Below are 13,342 nucleotides of genomic sequence, written 5' to 3'. Positions count from 1 at the left end.
TTACTATTATACAATAAAAAATGTAATAAGAAAAGTTAGAACACAAGTTACAATCAAAAAAATCATATTCATATTGTTGCTAAAGGGCTAATCTCCTAATATATAAAAAGCTTCCTCAAACCAAGAGGAAACTTATAAACTCATAGTAAAATGGACAACAACATCTTCAAATACCAACAGCTATTTCACAAATAGGCAGCAGCATCTGAACGTACAGAAAGAACATCAACCTCATTTATTATAACAGAAATACAAAACGCAGTGACACAAAGATACAATTTCTTAACTATCAGGTTAAAAACTAAATCCAAAAGTTTCACAACATATTATATTGGTGAAGCTCTGGATTACCAAATGATGTAATTCAGATTAAGCTTTAATAAAAAGGTGTCAAGCCCTGATAGCTCAGTTGGTAAAGAATCTGCCTGCAATACAGGAAACCCCAGTTCAACTCCTGGGACAGGAAGATCCCCTGGAGAAGGGATAGGCTACCCACTCCAGTATTCTGGCCTGGAGAATTCCATGGACTATTGGTCGCAAACAGTTGGACATGACTGAGTGGCATTCACTCCAATTTCTTTCACTTTCAAACACAAAGTAAACACCCCTTATTCATCTTAAGATCCGTGAGTTTATATACTATGGCAGAATTATGTATAATTCATTTGCTTTGTAAGCAGTTTATGACGCTATTTTTATTTTTTGTATTTTCCCCATGGCCCAAGCGCTTTTCTCTATGAGTTTTAATTGCAACTGGCAGATTGGTTCCCCAAGGTCAGAATTTCCAGCATGCCCCATCCTAAAGTCACTAGATTCCCTGAGGAGTAAAAAACAAGGAGACCCTAGGTATCCTTGTATTCTTTTAAATATGGCATAAAAAAAAGAGGAGAGTCAATATTGTGATAAGATCTAGACACAAGGAATTTGTGCTAGGACTAGCGAGAGTGAGACACCTTACAAGCTGAACAATGCAGCAAAACAGAAGTAAGTGACACAGAACCTCTGAGAGGCTTCTTTCAGAGGAAAAGGAAACTTAGTTCCAAAAGAGGGGAAGTTACTTTTACTCTTGGTGCTATTCTTAGTCTTAGAAACTGTTGCTTAGAAGACTGTCACTTTGACAAGCAACAGGTTTGTTTGTGCAGACCAAGACTATGGACAACAGCAGGAGGGAGAGGTACTATCATGGCATGTGAATTAAAATAATTTTATTAAAGATAAAATTAATTAGAGGTAAAGAAAAAGGAATAATGATATTTAAATATTTGAATAGTAAGAGTGAGTAGGGTATTTAGGTTCCATCAGGTAACTTTTTTTCTTTTTTAATTTCCAAGATTTTTCATTTTGGGGAGAGCTTACTGCCAGGTGAGGAAAATTACCCTGAGTAATCCTTCTAAAGCATGAACTGATCTCTCCCCAACCAAGTCAATGTAGATTTGGTAAGATATCTTAGAATTTTGGGAAATGACCCAAATAATCAAGTGGATGAGTTCCTGTTTACTATGGAACCATATTTCTACATATTTGTAATTTGTAATCTGGAAAGGATTGCTAGTGGATTCAGGGGTAGTACAAATTCATTTCAGCATAACAACAGAGTACAGAAAGTTTGCGGATGTGCACAAGCTTCAGTGAATTTATTATTATGTCAGTTTGGTAGCATAAAAGGTAGAAAGAGATACTGTACTTGTTTCTAGGACCGGTTTGATTACACACTTCCTGTTCACAATGTCTTATTCTGTCAAAGATAAAGAAAAAATTCCATTTTATACTATTTTATTCTAAGAATGCATACAGTAAGAAAGCATATACTAACTGTACTATATACTAAGAAAGCATGAGGAAAGATGTTTTGAATGACTGTTGTGAGGTATTTACTTAGATTAAGTAGGATGTAAAAGTATTTTCTGAATACATCTTCAGCTTATATTTATCATATGACACTTGATCTTCAGAAAATGTTCCTATATAGAAATTGTTATTCTTAGCAATTGTTCTTTTCAGGAAACATTAAAATCAGAATCCCTTCCCACCTTTCTTTTTTCATCCTGTCCTTGCTTCCGTCCTACCATCCAAAAGGAGCAGTGAATAATATCCTTTGAGAGGTGAATATTACAACTGGCCACAGACTAATTTTTGAATTAGCTGAATTCTGACTTTGGTGACTTCATTTCTATTTCATAGTCTTATACTCCATTATCATTCCTTCTCAGTTTGGGAAGTTTTCTACACTGTCCACATAACCATCCATGCATAGAAGATTCCATATGCTGTAGAAGGTCCTCTTCTTTCCATAAGAATGACTCTCATATTCATATCAAACAGATCAAAATATAAGTGGTGAATGATGTATATATGGAAACAGTATAAATTTTACCAGGACACTATGGTAATCCAAAGGGTTTAAGCTTTTATTTTTTTTCCTTACTGCCTGTCAAATAATTCTGCTTATTTGTATTATGGATTTGACTAATCACAAAAAACAAATACTCCGGTATTCTTTCCAGGAGAATTCCATGGACAGAGGAGCCTGGTGGGCTAGAGTCCATAGGGGTTACGAACAGTTGGACACAACTGAGCAACTAAAACACACACACATATAAGAAGAATGCTTAATCACTGAATATAATTTGGAAAAGTGAAGTGAAGTCTCTCAGTCGTATCTGACTCTTTGCAACCCCATGGACTGTAGCCTACTAGTCTCCTCCCTCCATGGGATTCTCCAGGCAAGAGTACTGGAGTGGGTTGCCATTTCCTTCTCCAGGGGATCTTCCTGACCCAGGGATCAAACCCTGGTCTCCTGCATTCCAGGCAGACACTTTAACCTCTGAGCCACCAGGGAAGTCTTTGGAAAAGTGGAACATAATTATATGATGAAAATAATTAGTAATCGCAAACCCAATTTTTTTTTGTAGTTTTCTCAATTCTTTTGTAAGCATAATTTACATGTATTTTAGCAATATTCAAAAAATATGTCATATTTTAGGCATGTTTCATATACCAAGATGCTATGATAATGATGAACAGGCATTGCATGTATGTAATTAATTTTATTGACTGTAACAGTCTAATCAATAGATAAATTATATTCAACATTTTGCTATTCTGAAACATTAAAGTTATTTTTTCTAATTTTTTAAATCATGTAGATATACCAGCAATGCCTATCCTAGCATGTAAATATGTATGTGCATTGATTTTATATCTCAAGTGTTTTCTTAAGGAGAGGTTGACAAATGATATTTTTAATATCATTTAAAATAACATTCCTATATACTTTTAAATTATTGGTGATGTTTAAAATTTTTCAGCATGAAATTTTATTTGCATTTATATGCTAATCTTTTGGAATTGCACCTTTATTTAGTATTAATAATTATTTGCTATATGAACTTAATTTTAATAGAATTTTTAATAATTAGATCTCAGGATAGTAATTATGTATAAATTATCTCAAAATATTTTATTCTTCCTAGTCTTTTTACTTCTTATTTAATTTTATTATTTCACTGTGCTAGCTAATAAACCAGCTGACTGTTCTTTCCAGGACACAATCCTGTTTTGCTTAATGTACTTTGCCATCTTTAAGTTTAGACAAGAGTATCCTTGAATCCAGGCATACAGATAATTAAAGATAACAGATTTCATATCTTTACTAGCTAATATCCAATGTGACAAATAAAATGTTATTAAGTGAATGTTTATTCACACATTACAGGTTTATTCATGAATCCTATGGCTACATACAATAGTGTTTAAAAAACAGGGTTTTCTCGGAGGCAGAGACAAAGAGTCTGATGCTTATACTACCATTTACTACCTATGTAATTATAGGCCATTTACAATCTATGTAATCCAGGACTCACACAAGAGAGTTTGTATATTTTTCACAGCTTTTTCCACTTTGTTACAGCCCATTATGAGAATTTTTAATCCTTAGAAGTGTGGCTAAATGGAGGGAATAGTAAAACATCCATGAAAAACAAACTTTTTAAATATAAATATATACATATCTACATATATATATATCAAAACTTTTTTGATATACATATATACTATTTGGTAGAAATGTGTTCAACATAAGTAAAATAAGTAAAAATTTTAGTCCTACTTATGTTAGCTTCTACTAATTATTTCTTGGCTAAATGTGATAATAAATTAATTCTATAAGGGATTGTCTTTGGTCCTTGGAATTTTATCTGTATTAACTTAATTACAATAAGAGGAAAGGAGGCATACAGTAATTAAAAAGGAAGATTTATATTCTTTAACTGACAATGCCTATCAAAGATGGTAAATTTCATCTGATATAATATAAGTGCACTAAGATCAGCAAGAAAGTGAACTGAATTGAAAAAAAATAAGTTAAAAAATATATCGAGTGAATTAGAGATTTAATGAAGCTCCAGTGAAGTCTCAGTGTCTCTCCATCTTAACAGATCCAACACTTTCTTTTTGCAATGAATATTGTGTAATACACCTTTACAATATTTAGTTTTGTAATACCTCTACTTAGTTAGCTATGTGTTTACCAAATGAAAGCCATGGCTTAAAATATGGTTGTTAAAATATAGATATATTATTGTTAACTCTCATTCTTCTTGCCTAGGTAATAAAAGGAAATACATTAATGATCTTATTTGTTTCAGCATCCTCTACCCAGTTCCTCTATTACATGTAGGTTCATGAACCAACATTAAGTTCTAAGCAAAGGCTAATCAAGCTCCAAAATCTGCCTGTGGTGTTTCCAGCAAGTAGAGTCACAGCAATGAGAAGATTCAATAACACTCTTCATCACTCTAAGGGCTTTGTTCTGGTGGGCTTCTCTGAATGGCCCAAACTAGAAATGGTTCTTTTTGTGGCCATCTTCATTTTCTACATAATGACTCTCCTTGGGAATTCAGCCATCATTATCTTGTCACGTCTTAATCCTAGACTCCACACCCCAATGTATTTCTTTCTGGCCAATCTCTCTTTTTTGGACCTCTGCTATACTACCTCCACTGTCCCCCAGATGCTGGTCAACATACAGAGCCGCTGGAGAAATATCAGCTACGGAGGCTGCATAGCTCAACTATTCATCTTCCTTGGCTTAGGATCCACTGAATGTGTCCTTCTCTCAGTAATGGCCTTTGATCGTTATGTAGCTATCTGCCAGCCTCTGCATTACACAGTTATCATGCATTCTCAGCTATGCCAACAATTGGCAGCAGTGGCTTGGGCAACAGGTTTCAGCAACTCTCTGGTGCAAACAGTGTTGACTTTCCTGTTACCTCGCTGTGGTCAATATCAGGTGGAGAATTTCTTCTGTGAAGTACCTGCCATGCTTCAATTATCATGTGTTGATACATGGATCAATGAAGTGGAGATGTATGCTGCTGTGGTGGTCATAAAAGTTATCCCTGTGGGATTAATCCTGTTCTCTTACATCAACATTGTTAGGTCAGTGGTAAGAATCCAGTCTTCTGAGGGTCGAAAGAAGGCCTTCAACACATGTGGGTCACATCTGCTTGTGGTTGTTATGTTCTATGGCTCAGCCATTAGTGGTTATGCATACATGGCACCCAAGAGCAATTCTGCCAAGTTGAAGGGCAAGCTTCTTGCTCTCTTCTATGGGCTCGTAACTCCAATGCTCAACCCCCTCATCTACACCTTGAGGAATAAGGATGTAAAGGAAGCAGTAAAGAAGCTGCTGGGGAGAGAACTAGAGCAAGGGTGGAACATGGCTTAGGAGAATGTAGTCCTCTTATAATTCAAACACCACACTCCCAGACTGTCTTTACCAACTTTCATCACTCCTTTCACTCCCAAGTAACAGTAGCTGATTATTACTATAATCACCCAAGTATTTCATAGAAAGTCAAATGTTGATTATTCTCCTCTTGAAATAATGAAGCAGCTTGAAAAATGGATAATGAATATTTATAGGTTTTAATTAAATATTTCATTTTTACTCTGTCTTTTCTAATGAAGTTTAAAAATTAACATCCAAATATGATTTCTTATACATAGAATACTAAAACTGGTGATTAAGGAAGTGATCTTGAGACTTCTTTAAAAAGCAGAAAGATGACTACTGGAAAAGACTAAATTATGCTATAAAATTAGCGGAATGCACCTATAGAGCATCAACAGGGCAATTCATTTCTTCTTTTCATATACTGTCTTCAAAATGCTGTCAGTGTAGCTGTTGTATATGTAATATAATTTAAATCAAATGAGAATGGAAGCTCCTCAGGGAGCCAAGTACATGCTGTGGTTCCCTACACTATTCTGAAGAAAAGGGGCATACCTGTAGAAGGCTCTGTGCCTATGACTGTTAGCTCACTTATCCTTTCCTGCTAGCGACCTCTTACAGAATATTTTTACAACTCTGCAGGCCATTCTACAGAAGTTTTCCCTCATGGCACTCATCTCACATACTAGCAAAGTAGTGCTCAAAATTCTCCAAGCCAGGCTTCAACAGTATGGGAACCATGAGCTTCCAGATGCTCAAGCTGGATTTAGAAAAGGCAGAAGAACCAGAGATCAAATTGTCAACATCTGTTGGATCATCGAAAAAGCAAGAGAGTTCCAGAAAAACACACACTTCTGCTTTATTGACTATGCCAAAGCCTTTGACTGTGTGGATCACAAAAAACTGTAGAAAATTCTGAGAGAGATGGGAATACCAGATCACCTGACCTGCCTCTTGAGAAGTCTGTATGCAGGTCAAAATCAACAGTTAAAACGACATGGAACAACAGACTGGTTTCAAATTGGGAAAAGAGTACGTCAAGGCTGTATATTGTCTCCCTGCTTATTTAACTTATAAGCAGAGTGTACATCATGAGAAATGCTGGACTGGATGAAGCACAAGCTAGAATCAAGATTGCCAGGAGAAATATCAATAACCTCAGATATGCAGATGACACCACACTTACGGCAGAAAGTGGAGAAGAACTAAAGAACCTTTTGATGAAAGTGAAAAGGAGAGTGAAAAAGCTGGCTTAAAACTCAGCATTCAGAAAATGAAGATCTTGACATCATTTCATGGCAAATAGATGGGGCAACAATGGAAACAGTGACAGACTTTATTTTGGGGGGCCCCAAATCACTGCAGATGGTGACTCCAGCCATGAAACTAAAAGACACTTACTCCTTAGAAGGAAAGTTATGACCAACCTAGACAGCATATTAAAAAACAGAGACATTACTTTGGCAACAAAGGTCTGTCTAGTCAAAGCTTTGGTTTTACCAGTGGTCATGTATGGATGTGAGAGTTAGACTATAAAGAAAGCTGAGTGCTGTAGAATTGATGCTTTTGAACTGTGGTGTTGGACAAGACTCTTGCAAGTCCCTTGGACTGCAAGGAGATCCAACCAGTCCATCCTAAAGGAAATCAGTCCTGACTATTCATTGGAAGGACTGATGCTGAAACTGAAACTCCAATACTTTGGCCACCTGATGAAACTAACTCATTAGAAAAGACCCCGATGCTGGGAAAGATTGAAGGCAGGAGGAGAAGAGGACAACAGAGGATGAGATGGTTGGATGGTGTCACTGACTCAATGGACATGAGTTTGAGTAAGCTCTGGGAGTTGGGGATAGACATAGAAGCCTGGCATGCTGCAGTCCATGGGGTCACAGAGTCAGACACGACTGAGAAATTGAACCGAACTGAACATGTGGGGAACATGTACATCTCTCAGTAATGGTGTTTTGTCTAAAAACATCTTGTTGCCCAAACAGTATATATTTTATTTTTGGTGCTCATTCATCTTTATCAGCATTTTAATAGCTATTTTCAGCAGGCCAAATGGAAAAACTATTTTTTCTTTAAGTTGGAATGCAGGAAATCATATAGCTTCTTTACACAGGTTGTATTTCCCTAAACTCAAGTTTTACAAATTCTATGTTTTTATGTAATGACTACTGGATGTAAAAACCTGTGCTGTGCTGTGCTTAGTCATTCAGTCCTGTGCAACTCTTTGCGACTGCATATACTGTAATCCACCAGGCTCCTCTGTTCATGGGGATTCTCCAGGCAAGAATGCTGTGTTGGGTTGCCATGCCCTCCTCCAGGGGATCTTCCCAACCCAAGGATTGAATCCACATTTCCCACATTGTGGGTGAATTCTTTACCATCTGAGCCACCAGGAAAGCCCAAGAATACTGGGGTGGGTAGCCTATCCCTTCTCCAGGGGATCTTCCTAACCCAGGAATTTTTACCAGCTGAGCTACCAGGGAAGCCTGGATGAAAAGCCTACTTCTCAGCAACAGTATCTGGGCTTGAAACAGTCAAGAGCCCCTTGCATGTACTCTGAAAATAGCCCAAATATCTGAAAGAAGTTCCTACATGGATACATGCCACTATATATTAATCACATCTTTTCTTACCTTCTTATGCAAATTATGATGTTCCCATTGGGAACATAGGAGAAAAAAGCAGACTGAGTGGATTTAGCACAAAGTACAAAAAAGCATGCACTCTCAAAGATTGTAATGCAATAGGTCATTTTATTAATGGTGATGTACACTTGTCCTTTGCAGATATGTTTCAGCAGTGGATATATAGTTTATTTCTCCTAAAGAGTATGGAAGTGAGTTGCTTGAAGATGTTATAAAATTCCCATCAGAGTATTTTTTAAGAGCAGTTTTAGCTACAGGGGCTTCCCTTATGGTTCAGCTGCTAAAGAATCAGCCTGCAATGTGGGAGACCTGGGTTCAATTTCTGGGTTGGGAAGATCCCTTGGAGAAGGGAAATGCTACCCACTCCAGAATTCCGTGGACTGTATAGTCTATGGGGTCACAAAGAGTCTGACACAACTGAGTGACTTTCACTTTCACTTAGCTTTACAGCAAGTTTAAGAAAAATGTTCAGAGATAGTCCATATATCTTCCCCACCTCCCTCCCACCACCCCCCACCCCCACCACCCCACAACACAAACAGCCTCCCCTGCCCCCACGCCCCGGACTATCAACATCCCTCTTCAGAATGCTACATTCGTTTTAACTAATGAACCTGTACTGATACATCATTATCTCTCAAAGTCCATGCTTCACATTAGGGTTCATTCTTGGTGTTGTACATTCTATGAGTTTGAATACATTTCAATGACATATGTCCACCATTGAAGTATCATACAGGTTATTTTCACTGTCCTAAAAATCCTCTGTGCTCTGCCTATTCATCCTTCCTTCAACCCTAATGCCTGGCAAACACTAATCTTTTTGATCTCCATAGTTTGGCCTTTTCAATATATCATACAGTTGGAATCATTATAAACTGTAGCCTTTTCAGACTGGCCTCTTTCACTTGGTAATATGGATTTAAGTTTCTTCTGTGGCTTTTCAATGTTTGATAGTTCATTACTTTTTAGCACTGAATAAGATTCCATTGCCTGGAAGTATCACAGTTCATTTATTTACTCACTTACTGAAGGGTATCTTTTTGGGTTAGTTCTAAAAGGTCTTGTAGGTCTTCATAAAACCATTCAACTTCAACTTCTTCAGCATTACTGGTTGGGGCATAGACTTGGATAACTGTGATATTGAATGGTTTGCCTTGGAGATGAACAGAGATCATTCTGTCGTTTTTGAGATTGCATCCAAGTACTGCATTTCGGACTCTTTTGTTGACCATCATGGCTACTCCATTTCTTCTGAGGGATTCCTGCCTGCAGTAGTAGATATAATGGTCATCTGACTTAAATTCACCCATTCCAGTCCATTTTAGTTCGCTGATTCCTAGAATGTCGACGTTCAACCTTGCCATCTCTTGTTTGACCATTTCCAATTTGCCTTGATTCATAGACCTGATATTCCAGGTTCCTATGCAACATTGCTCTTTACAGTATCGGATCTTGCTTCTATCACCAGTCACATCCACAGCTGGGTATTGTTTTCGCTTTGGCTCCATCCCTTCGTTCTTTCTGGAGTTATTTCTCCACTGATCTCCAGTAGCATATTGGGCACCTAATGACCTGGGGAGTTCCTCTTTTGGTATCCTATCATTTTGCCTTTTCATACTGTTCGTGGGGTTCTCAAGGCAAGAATACTGAAGTGGCTTGCCATTCCCTTGGACCACGTTCTGTCAGACCTCTCCACCATGACCCACCCGTCTTGGGTTGCCCCGCAGGCATGGCTTGGTTTCATTGAGTTAGACAAGGCTGTGGTCCTAGTGTGATTAGATTGACTAATTTTCTGTGAGTATGGTTTTAGTGAACGAAGCAGGGCAAAGGCTAATAGAGTTTTGCCAAGAAAATGCACTGGTCATAGCAAACACCCTCTTCCAACAACACAAGAGAAAACTCTACACATGGACATCACCAGATGGTCAACACCGAAATCAGATTGATTATATTCTATGCAGCCAAAGATGGAGAAGCTCTATACAGTCAACAAAAACAAGACCAGGAGCTGACTGTGGCTCAGATCATGAAATCCTTATTTCCAAATTCAGACTTAAGCTGAAGAAAGTAGGGAAAACTGCTAGACCATTCAGGTATGACCTAAATCAAATCCCACACGATTATACAGTGGAAATGAGAAATAGATTTAAGGGCCTAGATCTGATAGAAAGAGTGCCTGATGAACTATGGATGGAGGTTCGTGACACTGTACAGGAGACAGGGATCAAGACCATCCCTATGGAAAAGAAATGCAAAAAAGCAAAACGGCTGTCTGGAGAAGCCTTACAAATAGCTGTGAAAAGAAGAGAAGCGAAAAGCAAAGGAGAAAATGAAAGATACAAGCATCTGAATGCAGAATTCTAAAGAATAGCAAGAAGAGATAAGAAAGCCTTCTTTAGCAATCAGTGCAAAGAAATAGAGGAAAAGAATAGAACAGGAAAGACTAGAGATCTCTTCAAGAAAATTAGAGGTACCAAGGGAACATTTCATGCAAAGATGGGCTCAATAAAGGACAGAAATGGTCTGGACCTAACAGAAGCAGAAGATATTAAGAAGAGGTGGCAAGAATACACAGAAGAACGGTACAAAAAAGATCTTCACGACACAGATAATCATGATGATGTGATCACTAATCTAGAACCACACATCTTGGAATGTGAAGTCAAGTGGGCCTTAGAAAGCAGCACTACGAACAAAGCTAGTGGAGGTGATGGAATTCCAGTAGAGCTATTTCAAATCCTGAAAGATGATGCTGTGAAAGTGCTGCACTCAATATGCCAGCAAATTTGGAAAACTCAGCAGTGGTCACAGGACTGGAAAAGGTCAGTTTTCATTCCAATTCCAAACAAAGGCAATGCCAAAGAATGCTCAAACTACCGTACAATTACACTCATCTCACATGCTGGTAAAGTAATGCTCAAAATTCTCCAAGCCAGGCTTCAGCAGTATGTGAACTGTGAACTTCCAGATACTCAAGGTGGTTTTAGAAAAGGCAGAGGAACCAGAGATCAAATTGCCCATATCCTCTGGACCACTGAAAAAGCAAGAGAGTTCCAGAAAAACATCTATTTCTGCTTTATTGACTATGCCAAAGCCTTTGACTGTGTGGATCACAATAAACTGGAAAATTCTGAAAGAGATGGGAATACCAGACCACATGACCTGCCTCTTGAGAAACCTGTATGCAGGTCAGGAAGCAACTTTTAGAACTGGACATGGAACAACAGAATGGTTCCCAACAGGAAAAGGAGTACGTCAAGGCTGTATATTGTCACCCTGCTTATTTAACTTCTGTGCAGAGTACATCATGAGAAACGCTGGACTGGAAGAAACACGAGCTGGAATCAAGATTGCTGGGAGAAATATCAATAACCTCAGATATGCAGATGACACCACCCTTATGGCAGAAAGTGAAGAAGACCTAAAAAGCCTCTTGATGAAAGTGAAAGAGGAGAGTGAAAAAGTTGACTTAAAGTTCAACATTCAGAAAACAAAGATCATGGCATCTGGTTCCATCACTTCATGGGAAATAGATGGGGAAACAGAGGAAACAGTGTCAGACTTTATTTTGGGGGGCTCCCAAATCACTGCAGATGGTGACTACAGCCATGAAATTAAAAGACGCTTACTCCTTGGAAGAAAAGTTATGACCAACCTAGCTAGCATATTCAAAAGCAGAGACGTTACTTTGCCGACTAAGGTCCATCTATTCAAGGCTATGGTTTTTCCTGTGGTCATGTATGGATGTGAGAGTTGGACTGTGAAGAAGGCTGAGCACCAAAGAATTGATGCTTTTGAACTGCCGTGTTGGAGAAGACTCTTGAGAATCCCTTGGACTGCAAGGACATCCAACCAGTCCATTCTGAAGGAGATCAACCCTGGGATTTATTTGGAAGGAATGATGCTAAAGCTGAAACTCCAGTACTTTGGCCACCTCTTGCGAAGAGTTGACTCATTGGAAGAGACTCTGATGCTGGGAGGGATTGGAGGCAGGAGGAGAAGGTAATGACCGAGGATGAGATGGCTGTATGGCATCTCAGACTCGATGGACGTGAGTCTGAGTGATCTCCGGGAGATGGTGATGAACAGGGAGGCCTGGCATGTTGCGATTCATGGGGTTGCAAAGAGTAGAACACGACTGAGGGACTGAACTGAACTGAAGGGTATCTTGGTTGTTTCCAAGTTTTGGCGTTTACAACTGGAGCCACTGTAAACATCCATGTTCAGGGTTTTGTGTGAACATAGGTTTTCAACCCCTTTGCATAAATACTAAGGAGTATGATTGCTATGTCATAGGGTAAGAATATGTTTAGTTTTGTAAGAAACTGCCAAACTATCTTCCAAAGTGGATGTACCATTTTGCAAACCCATCAACAATGAACGAGAATTTCTGGTGCTCTACATGCTCACCAGCATTCAGTGTTGTCAATGTTCTGAATCTTGGCAGTGCTTCTAAGTGTAGAGTGGTATCTCATTGTTTTAATTTGCATAATTTGCATTTCCTTGGTGGCCTGATATGGAGCATCTTTTCATATGCTTACTTGCCATCTGTGTATCTTCTTTGATGAGGTATCAAACTCTTCGGCCCATTTTTTAAATTGAAATATTTAATTATTATTGAGTTTTAATATTTCCTTGTATATTTTAGACAGCAGTTCTTTATGAGATTTTTTTTTTTGCAAATATTTTCTCCTAGTCTGTGGCCTTTCTAGAGGTAGCATCTTTTAAGTTTTACCTATATAATTTATTCTTCTTGCTCTGTTCAAAGCCTCACATATTTTAATACTATAAAAATATAAATTTCCTTGTTTTTCCAATATGTATTTATATTTGATGTATGCATGTGAGAGGTACAAGATGTTAAATATTTCAAATATCCTTGCATGTATGGTCCAGTAGTTTTGGGCTCTGTCTCTTGGTCACACAATTAACTATGACTTTGGACATAGTT

General features: G+C 38.1%; 1 protein-coding gene across 1 annotated transcript; it reads left to right on the top strand.

The window, feature by feature from the left end:
- Positions 1 to 2,482: 2,482 nt before the first annotated feature.
- LOC138425172 (putative olfactory receptor 2B8) lies at positions 2,483 to 5,728 on the top strand (the record flags this gene model as incomplete). Its single annotated transcript, XM_069562775.1, has 2 exons — positions 2,483 to 2,491; positions 4,802 to 5,728. Coding segments are annotated over 2 exons (936 nt in total), but the record flags the coding sequence as incomplete, so codon positions are not given.
- Positions 5,729 to 13,342: the final 7,614 nt, after the last annotated feature.

This window comes from Ovis canadensis, chromosome 20 (genome assembly GCF_042477335.2).
Source record: "Ovis canadensis isolate MfBH-ARS-UI-01 breed Bighorn chromosome 20, ARS-UI_OviCan_v2, whole genome shotgun sequence".
Classification (NCBI taxonomy): domain Eukaryota; kingdom Metazoa; phylum Chordata; class Mammalia; order Artiodactyla; family Bovidae; genus Ovis; species Ovis canadensis.
Note: the sequence above shows the minus strand (reverse complement) of the source record. Positions and strands in the feature narration are given on the sequence as shown.